Consider the following 21,718-nt stretch of genomic DNA (forward strand, 5'->3'; position numbering starts at 1 on the left):
TACTTGAGTGCTTATGACAGTCATATTCATGTAATGTCTGCTGCTAGGGAAAGCGCAGCTCTACCAAATCATATAAATCATTCGAAGATGCAGGCCTAACTTGCACGGTAAAGCGCAATGTCTTTAGTGAATAAAAAACGTCCCAATTACATTTTTCATGCATCGCCACAGACATATTCTAATCACGAAGTGTATGCCTAGTTCTAATAATGTTAGTACCACTTGGTATATTTTCTTAGCACCCATTCTGTGGTGTACGCGATAAAAGCAACGAACGTCTTCTCCTGTTATGTTCACAATAAATCTTCCGTTTGGACGGGAGTCTACCTATTCTTAGCTAAATTATAGAAACTTCTCACAGCTCTGAAAACTTTCACTAGTTGTTAAACCTTGCATCTTGTAAGTTGAGAAATTTGCGTAGCGAAACGGAGGAGTAATCATCAACGTATCGCTAAAGAGCGTGTATCCGACGGGCACAGAAAATGGCGACAAGCGCCGGCGGAGCAGGCAAGTCCGTGCCGTGACCGCAGTAACGCTAGTGTTCGTTATTACCGTCGACCATTCCTTGTGGGGTTCCGATTACCCTCTGCGAAGTCGTTTGCGCATAATAGCACACGTGAACCTCGTTTGCACACGTGAACCTTGTTTACTGATAAGTCGCAGTTGCCTTTAAAAACCATCGAGCCAGAGGTGCCACTGTCCTTCCGTGGACTGTAAAGACCCTGAGTGAGGTTAGCACGGCGGCGCCCATCGCGCCGCCTGGCGGGGAATATTAGGCCGGATTTCGGCGTACAGCAGCGCTCGAGGCTCTTTGGCGGCGCGCGTAGACGGACGTGTTGTCGCGGTTAATCTGTGGGGACAACACATCGGCTTGTTTAGCGCGAGCCCCTCGTGAGGAGACGAACGTCGGCAACGTTGTGTTTGCGGCACCTTGTATATGCGCTGTGCTCCTTGTATTTGTTCTGCTTGCGTCTATCGTGTATGCATTGCATATATTGATATTTATAATTGCGTACCGTTTATTCAGGTGACATTTCACACTGAGCGCAGAGAAAAGTGACGTGGATGATCCCGTCTCCCATTTTGTAACTTGTGTACTAAACATCACTGTTATCCTAACAAACCCGAACTCATTTAAACAGTAGGGATATGAGCATATTGATAAAGTTTTTGTTTCCATACGTCATGTCTATTTCACTTCGGTTACTTCATGCCTCTAGTATGCGACTTTGCACACTAGCTGTTGAAAAAGTGCCAGGCAGATCCACACCTTTAAGGCTTCCTCCGGAAAAGCTCAGTACAGTGATATCAGCACTAAAGAGTTGCACTTGTGCTAGCTAGCTTACTGGTTCCCTGCTGACATGGCATAGCCAGAGTGGAGCTTATAGCTTGCGGAGGTGTCACGAGTGCTACTGTTCGGCTCAATGAAACCATCAATGAAAGTTCTTTAGGGGCGAAGCTCCTTATAGCGGCACCCATTCGTCCCTCGTAGCCGTTGTAGTCCTGTGTAACAAATATAACATTTTGACCTCCAAGGTGGTGCCGGTGAGATATTTCTTCTGTGCGTTGTTCAACAATAAAAGATAGTGCTCAATGTACATGCCAATGACTGATAAGTGGGAATGAGAGACAGGAGAATTCGGCTTTTAGTCAACGCACACGCTGCAAACTTTTTATTGTTCAACAACGCACAGAAGACAAGAAAGGGTTCCTACATTATACTCACTCAGCGTAACCTCGTAGGTTTTAAAAAGGTTAAGCGAGCGTTTGGGCCGCAGTTCCATAAATACAGTGAACTAGTATATACCATGAGCTGGAGGTGGCTAAAGGTGGGAAGGAGACACGTTGCGCAAGCCGTAAGAAAGTGTGCGTGTGCCTCCTCTCGTTCAGTCCTTGGAATGTCCGCTGGATGGTGGTGCTTCTCTATGAGGAATATATAATGAAAAGATGCGAGATGTTGGTACTTGGAGGGTTGAATAGGTGGACGAACGAACACACAGACAGATGCATGGATGGACGCACGGATGGCTGCACGGACAGATGGATGCATGGACAGACGCAGGAGCGGATGCATGGACGAAAGCAGGGACGTACGCACAGATAAACATGCGGACGCACGAACATACGCACGCACGGACGGGCAGATGGACGCACGGGTGGCCACACAGACGCACGCATGGATGGACGGAAGCAATAACGAATGGGTGGACGGATCCTTCACCCCACTATCCATCATTCACTCCATGGATATGCTGCCATTTTTTTTAATTTGATCCTTAAAGCGCTCAACGACCAGCATGATGGGACAACTTACCTTGAGATCTCGTGCTCCCATGTTGTTCCTCGTCGCCGTCATGCGGAACCCAAAGCTTGTTTATTCTGAAACAAGAAGCCAGACAAGTTCAGCATGGGGTGTAGCCAAAAATATTTTCCGCGGGAGGGAGGGAAGGAGAGAGGGAGGGAGGGGCGAATCAAGTGACTTTTACATATTGTAATGTACGTAAAACACAGTAATTAAAAATATTGTTGTGACGGAAGTGAACCACCCTATTCACCTCCAGAACATGTGGGGTAGATATCAACATCCATTAGAGGTCCCCGCTCCCCCCTTCGCTATATCAGTGGAGGTCAGTACCGCCTTTACACTACGTGTAAGCCTAAATAACAACCACTGCACCAGAACTGCTCTAGCATGCCTTATTAAAACATATGTTGCGAGTGTACAGACAGCCAAATCTTTAAATACCGCTAACGCAGGTGCTTCAGCGTATTGGTATGGCATGGCGTGGAAAAAAAGGAGGGCAAAATACGAAGCATGAGAATAAAGGACAGAAACAACAGTGATGTTTGTGTTCCTGTTTTTATTGTGCTGTATTTTTTGCAAATATTTTCATTTGTCTGTTTCCGCAGAATGTGTGCTTAGTGGTGAATTTTCTGTGTCGTAGCGTCACAGGATGAAACATTGTTGCAAAAAATTATTTAATGAGCGTGCGCTTACGCTCAGCCTTTACGGAACTTATTTCAGCCATTTGGTGAAGATACACAGAAGGAGGGGCCACTTGCGCACGCTAGGCAAAGATTTTGGCGACTTTTCGCAAAGATTACGAATCCTAGAGGTTATTTGTTTATTTATTTATTCATTCAATCATTTACTTATTTATAGGCCCACAATGTCTACGCTGAAGCCGCCGACTAATATAAAGGGTTTGTAAGTGTTGTATATGTTCTGCCATAATTATGATCGGCATTTGTCCATTAATAAACGTTTTACGTTTTTCTTTCTCACGTTACCATACAATATATAGCTTTGCCCCACATAATGTAGTCCTCACGCACGGACACCGAAAAAACCTCACCCCTATGGTGCTCCACCCTTAAAACACCGTTCTTGACCTCGGTGATTAAGGAGAGCTTTTTACCCGCTTGGAATTCAAAAAATTGGTAGACCCTTACGCTTCACCTTTAAGAGATGAACATGATAGCGAAATCCGACCCATATTGCGCCCTAAAACTGCTAAGTGCGTACTTATTATTATGTTTTGTTACATACACACGCACACACACACATACACACACAGTAGATTGTACCAGCAATCGCGTGCCAATGGTACATACTCGTTTTTTATCGAAAGCAAGAATCGCAAGGCCTCCAAGATACACGCCACACGCTCGCTATCTCGGAGGTCATAAGGAGTCTCACAATGCTTCACAGATGGCAGCACATTATCTATCGTCTGGTGTTTGCTTGATCAACACCTCTGAATAGGCATGATATGTTTTCTGATAGATGGACATAGTTGTCCATTTCTATGCTGTTTGAAAGTTCTTGTGTGTGCATTTAGTGGCAATTACTGCACTATCCCAGCCTTTCTCAACATTATGGCCTCCCAAATGCGCCTATGAATCGCCGAATGAGCCCGTTTTCATCGTGACACCTGCCGAACAAATTACGTTAGGGAGACTCTTTCCCCTACATGGCATTTATATAGTGTTTTTTTTTCGAATTAGAAGCAAGTAACATCGTTGCTTTGTGGTAGGAGACATGCTTGCCACGTGAACGTTCTGGGTTTGATCTTCAGTAGGACCAGAAGCTTTATTCTTTACTTTGTTTGCATTTTTTTTTTTACTTTTCGCTCACAGACGATTTTTCTCTCACAACCGACGCCGACGGCTAAATTTCTGCGACATGAGCTCTCTAACACTATCATGTTAAAAACGTTAGATGCCCGCTCACAACCGATGGCGGCCGAGATTTCGGCATCCCGCCGATGCCGTCGCTTCCGCTGTGAGAAGAACGTGAGTGTCTTCAGAAATTGTTGCGTCTCCAAAAACGGCAATACGGCCCTGCATGCACCGAAATTAATTAAATGGTTTGTTGACATTACGTTGAATTTCCAATCGCACTATTCGATCCTGCTTTTTGCCATGCCTTTCGAGAATTTCGAACAACTGCATAAATAAAACTGCTTCCTGCTTAAAAGAGCCGAGTGTGTGGCATGGCCTTCCGTAAACCTGCATAAACTTGAGATAGATTATCTAAGCGCGAGCCTGTATTCGTAACCATGTGTCCTTGTTTTTTCTTTATATGTGAATTTTCCCGACTATAAATTTCCAAAGGACAGTCAGCGCCTGTCTGGGCTTTCTTCCCTTCTTGCTCGCGTTTTTTTTTTGTGTGTGTAAAAATGGCATTCACACTGCTTCCTGCGTTATCTATCTCAGTTCTTTCTAGAAACCAAAACAAAAAAAGCAACGTCAATACGCGGGCTCGAACCACTGCCACATGCTTTATATAATGTGATTTGCAGAAGAGCCCGGCAATCATTCCAGGTACTTTTAAAGCGAGTACATTTCTTACTCGGGCGATGTCAGGTGTCCGCCGGTATCCGTCCACCGCCTTCTCCCAGAGCTGCGGGAGCGCGCGTCCATAGCATCTGGAGTCCCCACCAAGCCACGCTTCGGCGACGACAGCTGTTCGCAACAGCTGCAGGCACGCGCGCTTATCCTAGCCCCTAGCAACCAGCGCCCCTCTCCTTGACTTGAAGGTGGCTTGCCACCGGCTCAATGCAGTGCGTTTGAAATGCGCTTGCAGCGTTTGTGCTGGCAGCGTTTGTGTTGATAAGACGCTTTCATTATGGCCGTCAGGTACAAGGACAGATGCAGTGTTTTGCCGCTCCTTCCCGTGCCGCTCGCTCTCTCTCTTCCCTGCGCCTCCGTCCGATCGCTCGTACCTATATATTAATCGAGTGAAGCACGCGCATCACTCTCGACCGTTTCCTGGTTGATGAATGTGTAAAGAAGTGGCTACGGTACAAATCCTCGCCTCGTCCTTAATTTACGCCATTAAAATTACTACACCATGTACTTTCGGTGCAAAAAAATATTTCTTTTCCTTGAGTGCTATACTGATATATAGTCTATGTCTACTTGAGACAGGTAATAACCACAGAGCCAAACCATGAGACTGAAGTAACTAGAAGAATAAGAGTGGGGTAGAGCTCATTTGGCAAGCAAACTTAAATCATGACATAGATTGTCACTATTCTTCAAGAGAAAGGTAAATAACAGCTGCATCTTGTCGGTACTTGGCTACAGAGTAGAGACCTGGAGACTTACAAAGAGGGTTCAGCTTCGATTAAGGACGGCACAACGAGCAATGGAAAGGAAAATGGTAGGTGTAACCTTTAGAGACAAGAAGAGAGCGGAGTGGATCAGGAAACAAACCGGGATTAAGGATATCAATGTTGAAATCAAGAAGAGGAAATGGACATGGGTTGGGAATATAGCGCGATAACCACTGGTCATTAACGGTAACAAACTGGATTCCGAGAGGAAGCAAGCAGGTTGGGGGAGGGGGGACAGAAAGTTAGGTGGGCAGATAAAATTGAGAATTGTGCGGGGTACAAAATGGCAGCCACAAACACAAGACCGAGTTGACTGGCGGAACATGGGAGAGGTCTTCGTCCTGTAGTAGACGTAGTCAGGCTGATGATAAATTTATCAGTATATACATATTGTAAGATGGCGTCCAGTACCCTCAAGACTCTTGTTTATTGTCTCGAGTATGTGCCCCACAACCTAAACTGGAGTGGTGATGATGAGTATGTACAGATGAAAAGATGGAACGAGTAATGATGCTCGCACTTATTTTCCCCGCTCACTTGAGTGGCCGGCCTGGCCGAGACTTAGGCGGGAAAGGTACGGCGAACAAAGGGTTTAGGGCGTGAAACGTGAACTATCTCGGATGCATGGTAATGACAGTCCGAGGAACCCTCGACGGGAGTTGTGTTGTGTGCAAACGTTACGAACGGCAAGATTTTGTCCCAGTTATCGTGGTTCGGTTCGATGTACATGGATATCGTGTCGATTAGAGTCCAGTGGAATCGCTCTGTCAGGTCATTTGTTTGCGGGTGGTAAGTGGATGTGGTCTTATGAACTGTGCCACAAGTTTTTAGAATTTCATCAAGAATCGTCGACATGAAGGCCTTGCCCCGGTCGCTCAACAACGTGCGAGGTGCACCGTGACGCCACACAATGGCTTTTAAAAAGAAGGCGGCAACGTCCGAGGCGGAGCTAGTACGTAGAGGAGCGGTCTCCGCATATCGTGTGAGGTGGTCGACGGCTGTGACAATCCAGCGGTGGCCCACTGGCGTTACGGGAAGTGGTCCGACGAGGTCTATTCCGACAACGACAAAAGGTGTATCGGGACATGGAATGGGTTGCAATAATCCAGCAGGAGCAGAAGTTGGTCGTTTCCGGCGTTGACACCGTGCACAAGAAGCGACATTATTAGCCACAAAGGTAGAAAGACCAGGCCAGAAGAAACGGCTCCTAACGCGGTTGTAGGTCTTCTCAAATCCCAAGTGTCCAGCTGATGGGTCGTCGTGGAGGGCTTCGAGAACTTGTTTTCGCAGTGAACGGGGAAGTACTGGCACCCACCGATCCCCATCCGCATTGTAAGTATAACGCTGCAGGACAATGTTGTCTAGCTTGAACTGCCGTAGCTGACGACGTAGTCTCGCATTAGGTGGAGAAGGCGAGTCATTCAAGTACCCGATGATGCGGTTACAGTATGGGGCGTCACGTTGGCACGCGGCAAAGTGAGCGCTGCTGTTTAAAGATAGTGACCCAGCCACTGCCAGGGTTGATAACGTGAGTGCAGAGGAAGCCGCTTGATCACCTGAGGGGCATCGAGGATGCGTGGTTGAAGATGAAAGTGGCAGAGGGCAGCGAGAGAGAGCGTCGGCATCCTGATGCTGTTTTCCAGACCTGTACACAACGTCGAAAGTGTACTCTTGGAAACGGAGTGTCCAGCGACCGAGTCGCCCAGACAAATTCTTCAGTGAGGACAACCAGCATAGGGCATGGTGGTCGGTAATGACAGTGAAGTGGCGTTCATACAGATAAGGTCGAAACTTCTGAATGGCCCAAATGACAGCAAGACATTCCTGCTCTGTTATCGAGTAGTTCTGCTCCGCAGGTGTTTGTTGAGACGCGTCGCTCGGCAGAGCTGCGCAAGTGAACAACTCGCGTCCCAAACAACAACTGACTTTTATTATCACCCTTCCTCTCGAAGATAACTTTCTCGTGCGGGCGCATGCGCTCTCTGCACCGCACACAGAAGCACCGCTTTGCGTCGCCACAGTACTCCCCCCCCCTAGTGAGTGCGCGCACAACGGCCGCACTCGGACGACCCACTGCGGTTCATACGTTCATGCGCACCGGGGGTCTCGTACACCGTCCACTCCGCGTAAACCGTTTGAGGACTTGTTGGGGCTGCGCTACGTGGTCTGCCGGGGGTGCCTGCGAAGATGGAGCTCGAGGTGGTGCAGGCGCTTCGCTATCGGAGTCCACGTGTGCTGACTTTACGCGGTCTAGAGAAACCACGTCGTGACGACCACCTCTGTCGATTGTAATGTGCTTGTCTGCCCGTCGCAGCACCTTGAAAGGCCCGTCGTACGGTGGCCGGAGTGCAGGCTGTACGGCATAGTGCCTCACAAACACGCGAGAGCAGGAGGAGAGTTCCCGGTCCACGTAGACTGGCCGGGCTGCGGGCGGACGCAGAGGGACAGCGCGTAGCTTGCTCATGATATCTCACAGTCGCACGGTGTAGTCCGCGTTCGCGTACACGTTTTCGTCCTTACTGGTAGTGAAAAACTCCCCTGGGAGGCGAAGCGTTGTTCCGTACACCAGTTCAGCGGAGCAGCATCCAATATCTGCTTTCAGAGCCCTCCTAACGCCCAACAGAACAAACGGCAGTGCCTCTACCCAATTGTGACTCGCAGTAGCCGTCAGGCTCGTCTTCAGATGGCGATGGAACCTTTCCACTATACCGTTGCTAATCGGATGGTAGGCAGTTGTTCTGATGCGGTGAGTACCCAAGAGCCGGGTGACGCTTGCGAACAGAGTGGACTCAAACTGTGTTCCGCGATCCGTAGTCACGGTTGCCGGCACTTCGAAGCGGGCCACCCTGTGGAAGATAAATGCGCGGGCGACGGTATCAGCAGTCATGTCTGGAATGGGCACGGCCTCCGGCCATCGCGTGAAGCGATCGATGCAGGTTAGCAAGTAGCTTTGCCTCTGTCACAACGGCAGTGGTCCCACAATGTTAACATGCACATGGGCAAATCGACAGTCCGGCAGAGGGAAGGATCCCAAGGGGGTCACAGCATGTCGCTGAACTTTGGAGCGCTGGGATGCGATGCACTCTCATGTCCAGTATCGGACATCCCGGTTTATTCCTGGCCAGACGAACCTCGCTGTGCATAGCCGTTGCGTGGCTCGAATCCCGAGATGCGCCAGGCTGTGCAGCAAGTCAAAAATGCTGCGACGGAGGTTCGAGGGGACAAACGGTCGGGCCTTGTCTGTAGACATGTCGCAGCATACGGATCCTGTGGGTTCTGCCAACCATTGCAGATTCAAGGCGCTGGTTGAAGACGTCAGTAGTCGCTTCAATTCTCCATCACTGCGTTGAGCCGTCGTAAGTGTGGTGAAGTCTACGCCGCTCGGCAGGCTGATAGCATTCACTGCACCGCGCGAAATAGCGTCGGTAGCAGCATTATCCGTGCCCTTAACATGGCGTATATCTGTCGTGAGTTCTGCGATGTACGACATTTGGCGGAGCTCCCGTGCCACGTGCGCACCAGAATCGGAGTTTGCGCGCAATGCGTAGGTGAGTGGCTTGTGATCCGTGAGCAAAAAAAAATTCTTGTCCTTCCACATAATGTCGGAAATGCCGGATAGCCGCGCATATGGCCAGGAGTTCCCTACCGAAGGTGCTGTACCTTCGTTCGGACGGGCTCAGTTTTCTGGAGAAGAAGGAAATTGGTCGCCACACTCCGCTCACCCTCTGCTGCAACACGGCTCCGATCGCTGCATCGGAGGCGTCCACCATGACGCACTGAGGAACACCCAGCTGCGGGTACGTGAGCATGGTAGCATTTGCGAGAGCTTCCTTTATCATCCGGAATGCTTGTGTGGATCGGTCGTTCCACTGAATGGCAGTTGCCTTAGATCCAGCTGCCGCAAGTAGGCTGTGGAGAAGGTGAAGGATGTTGGCGCATTTTGGGATAAACCTACGGTAGGAATTGACAAGTCCCAGGAACTCTCGAAGCTGGCGGAGGTTTTTCGGCTGTGTAAACTGCCGTACTGCTTCCAGCTTGTCTTTCTGAGGCTGTACTCCGGCACTTGAAATGCTGTGGCCCAAAAATGATAGTGTCGGTACCCCAAGCACGCACTTTGCCGTATTGATAACGATGCCGTTCTCTGTCAGTCGCTAAAGTACGTAGCGGAGATGCCACTCGTGCTCTTCAGGAGTGCTGCTAGCAATCAGAAAATCATCGAGGTATACCTTGCAAAAGTCGAGGCCACGGACAACGCCATCCATAAACCGTTGGAAAGTTTGGCCGGCGTTGCGTAAGCCGAAAGGCATGCGTAGAAACTCGAATATTCCGAACGGTGTTGTTATTGCGGTCTTAGGGATATCCTCCGGTGCTACGGGTATCTGATGATATGCTCGCACTAGATCTATTTTAGAGAAAATGGTAGCACCATGCAGGAAGGAGGTCATGTCAAGAATGTGTGGGACTGGGTAACAACGGTCTGGCACGGTTACCCGGTTCAGCGCTCGATAGTCCCCGCAAGGGCGCCAATCACCGTCTGTTGATTTTGGGACCATGTGAAGAGGTGACGCATATGGGCTGGATGAAAGACGTACTATCCTGAGTTCCATCATGTGGGCAAACGCCTGTCGAGCCAACCGCAGCTTCTCGGGTGACAGGCGCCGTGGTCGCACATAGACCGGTGGGCCTGTGCTTTTGATGTGAGGCACGGCAGGACGCCGTGCTTTACTTCTGGAAATGCCTGTGGCTGTCGTGTCAGCTCTGGGAACTCTTGTAGTATTGCGGTGAAGTACGCTTCTCCAGCCGGACTAAGCAAGGCCGGGCTGATAGGGGGGTGCCAACACGGCGTGCCTTGTACCGCTCCCCGAGAAACGGGATCTTCAAGCCGTTTGTTGCGGACGTCGACCAACAGACCGAAGAACTGGAGAAAGTCTGCGCCTAGTATGGCGAATTTGACATCAGCAGCTATGAACACCCAGGTAAACGTTCTGTCGAAACCGAAGTTCAGCGACAGTGGACGATGGCCATATGTTGTTATCACCGTGTTATTGACAGCTTGCAAGGGCGATGTACTAGGTTTCTTTCTTTCGGCTTGTGACGCCGGTATAATGCTCACCTCGGCGCCTGTGTCCCCTAAGAAACGTACTCCGTTGTTGCGGTCGGTAATAAAAAATACTGAGGGACGACTTGGAGGCAACGTAGTAGCACTGGTCGCCCTTAGTGCCTGCCGCGGCTGTTTCCCGAGTGCGCGCACGGTGGGACACATTTACGCGCACTACTTCCGAACCTCCGATGATACCAGCAGATATGCTCGTGCTGCTCTTGCGAAAGCGGCGTGTTAGGTTCGGTTATCGTTTGCGCCGTCCTGCTAGATTGCAAAGCTGATACTGTTTCGGCAAGTCGAGCAATCCCCTCACGCATCTCTTGAAGTTCGTTTAGAGGCTGTTGCGCTTGCACGGCAGCCATGGGTGTGGGCGGTGTCATTGCTACCAGTTTGTCAGCAAGTTTGGTGGCTGCGAATAAATCCTTGTGCTCTGAGGCCGCGATGACCATGCGGACGCCTGCAGGCAACTTTTGCAAAAAAAGTTCTCGGAGCAATACTCCATCTATTGTGTTTGATGTTCCGCCAAGCAACTGTTGCATGTGCTGCAAAAGCTGACTAGGAGTACGGTCGCCGAGTTCCGTGCCGCGAAGCAATTGCTGCAGTCGTTGTGGCTCGGAGGGCGTAACTCGGCGAATAAGGGTTTCTTTTAGCGTTGCATATGCGTTTTCGACAGGTGGTGCGAGCAACAGATCCCTGATTTCACTGGCTATGGCGGGCGGCAGACTGCTGACTACGTAGTGGTATTTCGTAAGGTCTGCGGTGATTCGTCTGGCTGTGAACTGAGATTCCACTTGTATGAACCAAAGTGTGGGGTCCGCAGTCCAAAAAGGGGGCAGCTTACCGTCGACTCAGGAGACTGTCGGAGGGGCGTCGGCCGTGGACGTTGAATCCATATTGCGGCTGGTTCGACACTCCGGTCGCTGTGTCTGTATTCCGAGTCCGGGTCACCAATGTTGAGACGCGTCGCTCGGCAGAGCTGCGCAAGTGAACAACTCGCGTCCCAAAGAACAATTGGCTTTTGTTATCACCCTTCCTCTCGAAGATAACTTTCTCGTGCGGCCGCATGCACTATCTGCACCGCACACAAAAGCACCGCTTTGCGTCGCCACATGTTAGTGCGCGGCTGGCATACGCAACTACTCGCTCACGTGAAGTGTCGTCGCGCTGGAGGAGCACGGCACCGATTCCGTTGCCGCTGGCATCTGTGTGAAGGAAAGTGGGTGAACTCTCATCGAAGTGACGGAGGACGGAGTCTAATGTAAAAGCACGTTTAAGGGCTTGGAAAGCACACTCGCACTTGTCGGTCCAAGTGAAGGCCGTTCCTGACGTCAGAAGCTTGTGTAACGGCCCCGCAATGGCAGCAAAGTGACTGATAAAGCGGTGGAAGTAAGACGCCAGGCCCACGAAACTTCGCAATTGTTTGCGATTGCCCGGTCGTGTAAAATTAATTACGGCAGCAACCTTGTCAGCGTCGGATCGAACGCCATCTTTGCTGACAAGATGACCCAATACTTTGATGCTCCTGCTGGCAAAGTGGCACTTCTTTGTATTGAGCTGAAGCTCAGCATTCTAAATGCACGTAAGAACTTCGTCCAAACGCTTAAGGTGCTGAGGAAAAGTAGAAGAATAAATTACGATGTCGTCCAAATAGCATAAGCAGGTTTTTCACTTGAGACCACGTAAGACAGTATCTATCATGCGCTCGAATGTTGCTGGAGCGTTGCATAAGCCAAAAGGCATGGCGTTGAACTCGTAAAGCCCGTCAGGCGTTGCAAACGCTGTTTTCTCTTTGTCTGCTTCGCGCATATGTATTTGCCAATACTCGGACGGAAGGTCAAGGCTGGAGAAATATTCTGTGCCTTGTAGGGAGTCCAGGGCATCATCTATGCGTGGCAACGGATATATACACCTTTTTTCAATGTCTTAATGAGCGCTCTGTAATTGACACAAAAGCGGACAGAGCCATCCTTTTTCCGGACCAACACCACAGGAGACGACCAAGAGCTGAATGAAGGTCGAATAATAACCCTTTTGAGCATATCGGCGACGTTTTCCTCAATCATTTGCCGTTCCGCCGAAGACAGCCGGTATGGGCGGCGGCGCACAATGGAGCTGCCTTCGGTTTTGATGCTGTGCTCTGCAACAGAGGTGCTGCCCAAAACTTTGGAATGTACGTCGAACGAAGAGATGTGCCTTTGGGGAAGGTCTAAGAGGTCTCTCTTTTACTCAGCAGTGAGGTGAGGACTTATGGTAGCATTTAAAGCAGCAGTGGTTGCCTTGGTATCAGTTGTAACAGACAAAGGCGGTGATTCTGCGTGAAGAGGACCCAGCGAAAAAGGCTCACTGTCAGCGAAGCAGCTCACAGCAGTGCCCTGGGGCAGCATCACTGGCGAAGAAGTTGAGTTCAAGGCGGTGACCAATGCCTTACCGTCGTTAAACCGTACAAGGCCGGGTGCAATGGTAAGCCCCGCGGGTTTGGAGGGAACTGATGGAGCAATGAACACGTCACCGTTAACTACAGTATCCGAAGCGATCGTGAGAATTCGTTCATCTCCTGGCGAAATGAAACAATCCGCGGCAGCAACGAAACGGAAGCTGTATGGATCGACATCAGATGAACTCTCAGTAGCTGACATATGAATTACTCGCTGACGACATGATATGAAAGCTGATGCCGAAGATAGGAAGTTCCATCCTAAAATGACTGTGTGAGTGCACATAGGAAGTACAAGAAACTGAATGTGGTGAAGGATGCCGTCTCTGAAAACGCGGACTGTACAAACACTTGAAGGCTGAATAGAGACTCCATCTGCGCAACGAAGGGGAGGGCCATCGTGTGGGGTCCTAACTTGTTTCAGGCGGGCACAAAAGTCTGCATGAATTACGGAAAGTGATGCGCCTGTGTCTACTAGTGCCTCTGTCTGTATACCTTCAATATACACCAATAAAACATTTGATGGGCGGTCTGGAGGAGTGTGACGCAGTTCGAAAGATGCAGCTTTTCCTCCCGAAGCTGCACTGTTTAGTTTTCCAGTTGGCGGTCGGGAATCGAAGTAGAAAGTTGAAGGGCAGAGGAGGAACGCCGCGTCGGTGAAGGCGAGCGACGACGTGAAAAACGGGAACTGCCAACTGAGGCAAAGTTCTGCGGAGACGGCGACCGGCGTGTGCTGTTCTGATATAGTCGGTGATAGGGTGGTCCAGTTGGGTAGAAGTCGTCCCGTTCATAGTCACCGTACCTTCGTCTTTCGTCTTGTTGACGGCGTCGGCAAAACCTTGAAATATGACCCCGGATGCCGCAATAAAAGCAAGTCGGTCGTGTAGTAGGCCAGGTGTTGTAAGGCTGGTAAGATGGTCGCGGTGCAAGCGAGTTGAGCGAACCATGCACATCGGGCGCTGGTAGCTGCTTTGGGCTGTGCTGATGTGCAGGTGTCCTAGCAGCCACCTGAGCATAAGTTGGCATGGCCACAGGATATGAACTCTGAACAGGTGTGACAGCCATCGAGGTCAGGCTTTGGAGGGGCGCCGGCATCGTTGCAGCAACGTGAGCATAACTTGGCATGGGCACGGGATGTGAGCTCGGAACTGGTGTGCCTGCGATCAAGGCCAGTTCCTCCCTCACGACGTCGCGTAAAGTAGTAGCAGGTGGCGTCGTTCGAATATCAAGGTGGCGAGGTGAAGCCTGTGCATGAAGTTCCTAGCGGATGATAGAGCGGATCAATGAACGCAGCTCTGTTGTGTCATGACTCGAGCTGAGATCAGACATATCAGGTTGCACCCGAGTGGTTTGAAGCTCGTCGAGGCACTGACAGGTAGCTACAACATCGGCTACGGTCTGGGGATTCTGCACCACAAGCGCATTAAAAGCGACAGTCGCAATGCCTTTTAGCAGGTGGCGCACACGGTCGTTATCCGCCATATGGTTGTCGATGTGGCGGCAAAGGGCGGGAACATCTTCAATGTAAGAAGTTTAAGACTCGCCGGGGCGTTGAACACGTGCACCAAGCCTTTTCTTGGCGATATCTGAGCGCACTGACGGGTTGGCGAAAATCTGGCGGAGCTGGCGCGTAAAGGCGGGCCATGTCAAAAAATCTGTAGCGTGGTTTAAAAACCACGTTTTTGCGACGCTACTCAAGTAGAATGCAACGTGGGTGAGTTCCGCAGGCTCATCCCAGTTGTTGATGGCACTCACGCGGTCATACTCCTCGAGCCAGTCTTCCACGTCCTCACCCGGAAGCCCTGCGAACAGCGGAGGATCCTTTTGAGGGCTGGTGACCAGGTGAGAAGGGTTTCTTGGCGGTGGGAGCGGTGGCGCAGCTGCTGCGCTAGGCTGGTCGGCTTGCGACATTACCGAACCCAGGTCGTTTAAGCGGCTGCCTGAACGGAGCTCCAGGGATGTGTTCTAGAAGACGCTGGGGTTGTCCGAGAGCACGAGAGGACGCAGGAATCGGGCAGCACTCTCCACCACTTGTAAGATGGCGTCCAGTACCTTCAAGACTCTTCTTTATTGTCTCGAGTATGTGCCCCACAACCTAAACTGGATTGGTGATGATGAGTATGTACAGATAAAAAAATGGAACGAGTAATGATGCTCACGATATATATATATATATATATATATATATATATATATATATATATATATATAAGATAGGCATCCTTTCCAACAACACTGTTTTGTCGATAAAGCCGTGGATTTTAATACGAAAACGCACATGCTAAGTGAGCTAGCGAAACCAAAACCGAAAAACCCTTCAACGCACTACAGTTCCTGAAACAGAAAGTTGTCGCCAAGTGTACCGTCCGTCAGCCATAGTCAAGCGTTCTGCAAATACGCCTACAACGGCTACTTCTGATATGCACGTCATCGTAGCACACTTCCTCCACGTAAAATCTCTACTCCGCTAAATGTAAACGCCGACGTTTAGCTAGACTATCCACTATTCTATAAACGGCGGTGCGATGGGTGCCTTATAGTGCACCCACAATATAAGCATAGCGACACGATTTTCATGAACACAACGATGCAACGCTTGGCTCAGGGCAAAGGATCCGGCATATGCTGCTACTCACTCAGTGCTTCGCATAAAATTGATTTCCACATTGTGTTGGATTTGCCGGACTTGTGAAGCACTTCAGAAGAGTGCACTCAGGGTAATGAATAGATGATGTATTCGGCGGGAACTCTTCCTGTTGGGTATTAGATTAATACCAATGTACCCATATGTGTCCGCAAATGTGTACATTACGCAAGCAGCCCGTTTATTCTGGGAGAAAAAACACTTTTTTCAGAGGAAGCGGATATGTTCGTCCACACTAATAAGCATCTATACTGTCGTCCAAGATGTTTTACAGTGCGCACAGAAGGCCGCCAAAAGGCGCTGGCTCACTTGATATACACGTCCGCCATCGTGGCCACAGTGACGCCGAAGCTTGCGATTCCTAGGCGCTTAGAATTTCTTTCCAGCTTCTTGAACATCTCTGCGAAGCCCTTGTGGTCGGTGGTCTGCAGCGCGAGCATCGTGGTGCCTTGCTTCTCATTTTGCACCACGGCGTGTGGCGCCGTCTTTCGGACGATGTGCAACGTCTCATTGAGGTCGAAGTCGCCGGACTCAGTGTTCACGCTGATTGTGTAGCCCACACCTGCAACATTTGAAGTTAAAGCTAGCGTTTTACGACGAAATCCCCAGATGCCTCATGAAGCACGCATGAGCAATGGGTGTGTATACGCCTCCGAGAGGGATGCCAGTAAAAGAGGGGGGAGTGATTGTAAACTACGGACCCTCCCTTCGTCGGCGTTTCGAGGCGAGAAAGGGAGGAGCGTAATAGAGGAGTGAAAGGGGGCGCGCATGCGTAATGCGTCCATGAACGCTGCAGGAAGGGATGCCTAGAAGAGAGAGAGGGTGAAGCGTAGAAGGGGAGAAACTGGATGTTTGAACTCAATTCGCACACCGGATTGAGTTCAACCTTAAGATACTTCACATCTAATAAACGTGAACTTTCTCCGTGAAGACACGTCTCACTTTAGTGTTATATAGCGGAAGTCAATAACACAATTCTCTTTAAAAAACAAGTACGCACCACATGCTTGCTTGAGAAAGGCTGGCGAGCCGGCGCAGACGACTTTTCCTGAGCTCAGCATGACGATGCGGTCCGCAAGCACATCGGCTTCCTCCATGTCGTGCGTCGAGAGCAAGATGCTCGTGTTGTTTCGAAGCTCGCCCACCAAGTCCCAAATGCTGCGTCGAGTTTCGGGGTCCATTCCGGTCGTCGGTTCGTCCAGGATCAGCAGCTGCACGAGCACGTGACCCGGAAATTGTGGCCATGGTGGCAAAGTGATGCTATCTCGGGTAAAGACGTCTTTCGTACTGTGATGCCAATGTCTGCCTTGCTTTGAGTGCGGCCGGGAGGGATAGAGCCCGACTTCCAATATGAAGAGTAATAATAAAGGTAAATCTTTAGCACTTCGACGCTTCTGTCTGGCTTGCTTTGACTACGGACGGGAGACGGCGAGCCTGAAGTCCAATAAGGATAATTATTATTGTTTGGGTTTGGCGTCTCAAAACAATTATGTGATTATGACGGACAAAGTGCAGGGCTCCAGAAAATTCGACCCCCCCTGGAATTCTTTAACGTCTACCTAAATCTGAGTACATGTGTTGTTAGCATTTGGTCTCCTTCGGTATGCAGCAGTCGGAGCACGCATTACATGCCTTGATCTTTTGGGTCGGCAACCAAGCCCCATATTAGAGAAAATCGTGGTGGGTATCGGATATCCACAAGACATAGTTGCTAATGTGCGGTAAGTTTGTCGTTTTTTTTCTTTCTTCCGTGTTTGTCGATGCGCTTTTTCTACCGAGTAGTTAGCTTCTCAGTGCACGCTAAATTGAAAAATAAATTGTGAATATTTACACGCCTCTACTACCATCAGCCGTAAACTGTGTAGCCTTAAGTTTGAATATCTCTAGCTGGTTTGTTTTTTCTCTTTTTTGTGACAAGAAAACGTACATGTTTCATTTTGGTTACAGTTAAAACATAGCAGGGCATAATACATTTCAGTTTGTAATTCCACAAGGTCCAATCCAACAAAAAGGTGGTATCGTAGGCACACTAATTCTGGACAATTGTTTACTAACCGTAGATCATATGTCTCCCGAAACAAGCTCCTGTTATTGCATCTCTTAACCAACATACAGAAGCTTTATGCCACATCTGCCACCACTTGACATGCATAGACGACATGAGTGGTTATTTACTGAACACTGGCAGCCATTTTTTATCGTGTGCTCCCATTTTCTATCGTTTAATCAAAGTTATTCGGCATTAGCCTCCCAGCGTTTTTACTCGGCCATAGCTAACCTGCGTATTACGATTGCCGGTCACGCCGAGTATGTCGTATGGTTACCTGTTACGAAAACTGCGCAGTAGTCTTTCTACGTCAGCTGTGTGTTATGATTACGCGTTGAGCTGACTGTGTAACTTGTTCATTCGATGATATGATATGAAAAACAACATTGCTCATCGTTTCAACCCCAAGCATTTCTGAGCGAACCTAAGGCACTTCGATTGTTTCTATCTATCTAGCCTCTCACGCTTAGGTGCTCTCGTGATCGTATCGACTTCGTGGAAACCAAAATTGGCGTGTAGAGGTAAGATCATTTGACAATTAAGTATGGCTGTTTGGTCATTACATGAGTATTGGAAAATCCTGTCATGTACGTTGTCAAGCGCTTTCCTTCCGATGTGTACAGCACATGCCCGTACATCATGGGTCGCAGTGTGCGGGTGTGCGCAAGGAATGATTCACATTTCCCGTCTACCCAGAAGTGGCGACACCAGACATTGGTAGTTTGAACGTGACATCATTAAGAAAGACCGACATCAGCAGTGTTAACCCTACGAATGCAAGAAGGGAAATGAGGATTCCAACTAGAATATAATCCAAGCATTCTGCATCCCAGTCATGTATTCTGTGACAGAGCCACGCTATAGTCTACAAACTGCTTTGGAAAAAACGCCTTCGGTAGGCGTTATGTCTGTGCAACGTCACTTGTGTTTGTGGTGCTGGATATTTCATTTTACAACAAGGCATTAAACACAGCATATCTGTAGTAGCACACTTTTTTTAACCTGAATGCGCGAGCGTCGATCATACACATTCAATAAGCGGCGTATGAGAAACCAACGGCGAAATGAACAAAAAATTGGCAGATACCACGTATACAGCGGGAATCGAGGATGTGCGAAGCACGAGTGAGGAATGCTGATATGCCACTTTAAATCACCACAACGTTACGTGGTGGAGGTAAATGACTTCCTTGTCATGATTCTTATATTTGGATGTGCCAATTACCCTTGTCATCTATCCACGTCACGTGATCCAAGTTTAGTATATGTGGAGCTAGCGAAATGGCAGCGAGCACTCTAATAGCGTGGTATATTGTCGTGTTCTTACATGACTTGCGAGTCAGGATTATCATGTTTGCACCAGTCATATATTTCGTCATTCATGACGTCACATAACACCAAAATTGGTATAAGTGGAGCTAGCGAAACGGCCGCACCCGCATCACATAAGGCCCAATATACACTCCACTTTAGCGTTGATGCGCACGCACACTCTATAGGCACAGCGCCGCTATGTTCGCAAAACGCGAGCCCTCAATAGTCTGACGCCAGGCGCGACCAGAGTCCGTCAGCGCGGCCCGGTGCCAAACAGCACGAAATGCGACATTCTGCATTTCGCGCCGATGCGCTACCCAGACAACACTGCGTCTCCCTCTTTTCGTGACGGAGGGACGCCGGACGCGCTGAAACGCGCATGCGTCAATGCAACGCATCGCCGCGTGCTCCTGCGAGTATATGGCAAGACCGGCACCTGACGTGGCAACGCCGGCGTGACTCGACGAGATGAACGCTGGTGAGCACGTGCACCGCGTCATGTCGAAATGTACTGGCGCCTTGACTGTAGCATGTAGTCATGTTCTCACATGACACGCATCTCATAATCATCATATTTGCACCAGTCCCAGGTTAGACCTCGAAAGCGCCTTCGATACAGTAAAACATGCTGCCATTTCGGACAAGATCAGCCAACTTGATCTTGGTTCAAGGTTCCACCGGTACGTCAGCAGCTTCCTGACCGGACGCAAGGCGACGGTGAAGATGAACAGTGCCCCACTACGAACAGTTGACAGGGGGGGTGCGGGTACGCCACAGGGCTCGGTGCTCTCTCCCATGCTTTTCAACCTCATCATGACCGGACTACCGGACCGTCTTGACGCAATAGAGGGCATCAATCACATGATCTACGCAGACGACGTGACCGTGTGGACCACAGCGAATATGAGCGTTAGTGAAATGCAAGAGAGAATGCAGCAGGCCGTCCGGGCCGTGGAGCGGCACCTTGAAGGCACGGGACTCGTCTGCTCTCCCGATAAATCGGAAATACTCCTGCATAGACCACGCAGGAAAGGACCTCACCCGCAGGCTGTACTGGACGCCCGTCGCTTGGGCATTTACGTCATGACGAAGGAGGGGACCCAAATACCAACAGTGTGCAAAAAAATACGAGTGCTCGGCCTGTGACTGGAAGAGAATGGTGCGAACCACGAGCTGGTAGCACAACTGCAAAAGAAAGTGACCGCCGCAACACACCTTGTGTGTCGGGTAGCGAAAAAAAGAAAAGGGCTAAAGGAACACAACGTGACGAAGTTAATACATGCGTACGCGCTGAGCCACGTAGCGTATGTCGCCGCGTATGCCGACTGGAACAGAAGCGAAACCGAGAAGCTGAACGCGGCAATTCGTCGAGCGTTCAAGGTAGCCCTGGGTGTGCCCCAGTACACGGAAACCCGTAGGCTTCTGGAGCTGGGTGTGCGCAACACCCTCGACGAGATAGCAGAAGTGCAGAGGATCGCGCAGCTCGAGAGGTTGTCTGGCACAAAAACGGGAAGACGCATTCTCGATCTGCTCGCGATTCGATATCATGAGGCGCGTGGACTGAAGGAAGCATTGCTACCGGAAGTCAGGAACGCCATATTGACAGTAAACATCCCCAGAAACATGTACCCCGTTCACGACTTGCAACGACGCAAATGCAGAGCTGCAGCAATCCTGAAGGCGCATGGAAGCCAAGAGGGTGTCCTCTTCGTCGATGCGGCCAGGTATTCTCTGTCAGCCGGCGGCGGCGATGAGGGACGCTCAGAACCCCTGCTGCTACCCGTGAACGAGCGAGTCGAAGTCGCGGCACTAACACTACCACCACTGCTACTGCTACGACAACAACGACTGCAGCGACAGCGGCAACATCAACTGCGAGTTTGGTCAGCGGCGGCGGGACCTGCTTTCTCTATGGCGGTCCTGAGTACAACAGGAAAGGTTCGGGTCACGGCATCAGCACGGCTGCCATCATCCGAAGCTGCAGAAGAAATGGCCATAGCTTTAGCGGTACTCCACAGCGGTGCAGACGACAGCCTGTTTATTAACGATTTTAAATCAGCGATTCGGAGCTATATTAAAGGCTGGGTGTCTGAGGAGGTGACACGCATGCTCAACGCCAGAGCTGGGGACTTCGCGTCAGGCAAGATTACTGACAAGGCCCTCAAATGGTTTCCCGCTCACATGGGGGACAGTGGAACTATCAACAACAACAGCCGTAAAACTAGCAGCAACAACGCCAACAGCCAAAGACTAACCGGGATCCTACCCAACCATAACCAACGCGCCCACTTCGTCGCGAGGCAACTTACCCGTCGCGACGCAGCCACCCAGGGAGCAGCCGCCACCGTGGTTCGGAGGAGCACCGGCCGAGGCACGGTGGTGGCCACAGGCACTGCCGAAATTACCACCACGTCCGTTGCTGCAGCAACTGAAGTTGGTGCAGAAGAAGCGAGACAACAGAGGTGCGCCGACTGCTATGGAGAAGAATTTCCTGCCACGTAACAGGACGTGCTTGCGCACTATAGGAAAGACAGGAAAAAATTTCCGCAACCCCACG

The 21,718-nt window shown here is 50.1% G+C and overlaps 1 protein-coding gene across 1 annotated transcript in view; it reads right to left on the reverse strand.

Moving 5' to 3' along the window:
- The window catches only part of LOC119177926 (phospholipid-transporting ATPase ABCA3), a 175,109-nt gene that overhangs the window by 65,637 nt on the left and 87,754 nt on the right, over positions 1–21,718 (reverse strand). The window contains exons 12-14 of the mRNA XM_075886165.1: positions 16,801–17,011; positions 16,110–16,362; positions 2,315–2,379 (exon numbers count right to left, since the gene is read on the reverse strand). Of these exons, the coding sequence (XP_075742280.1) occupies positions 2,315–2,379; positions 16,110–16,362; positions 16,801–17,011 (529 nt within the window). The remainder of the gene's footprint in view (positions 1–2,314; positions 2,380–16,109; positions 16,363–16,800; positions 17,012–21,718) is intronic.

Source organism: Rhipicephalus microplus, chromosome 1 (genome assembly GCF_043290135.1).
Source record: "Rhipicephalus microplus isolate Deutch F79 chromosome 1, USDA_Rmic, whole genome shotgun sequence".
Classification (NCBI taxonomy): Eukaryota; Metazoa; Arthropoda; class Arachnida; order Ixodida; family Ixodidae; genus Rhipicephalus; species Rhipicephalus microplus.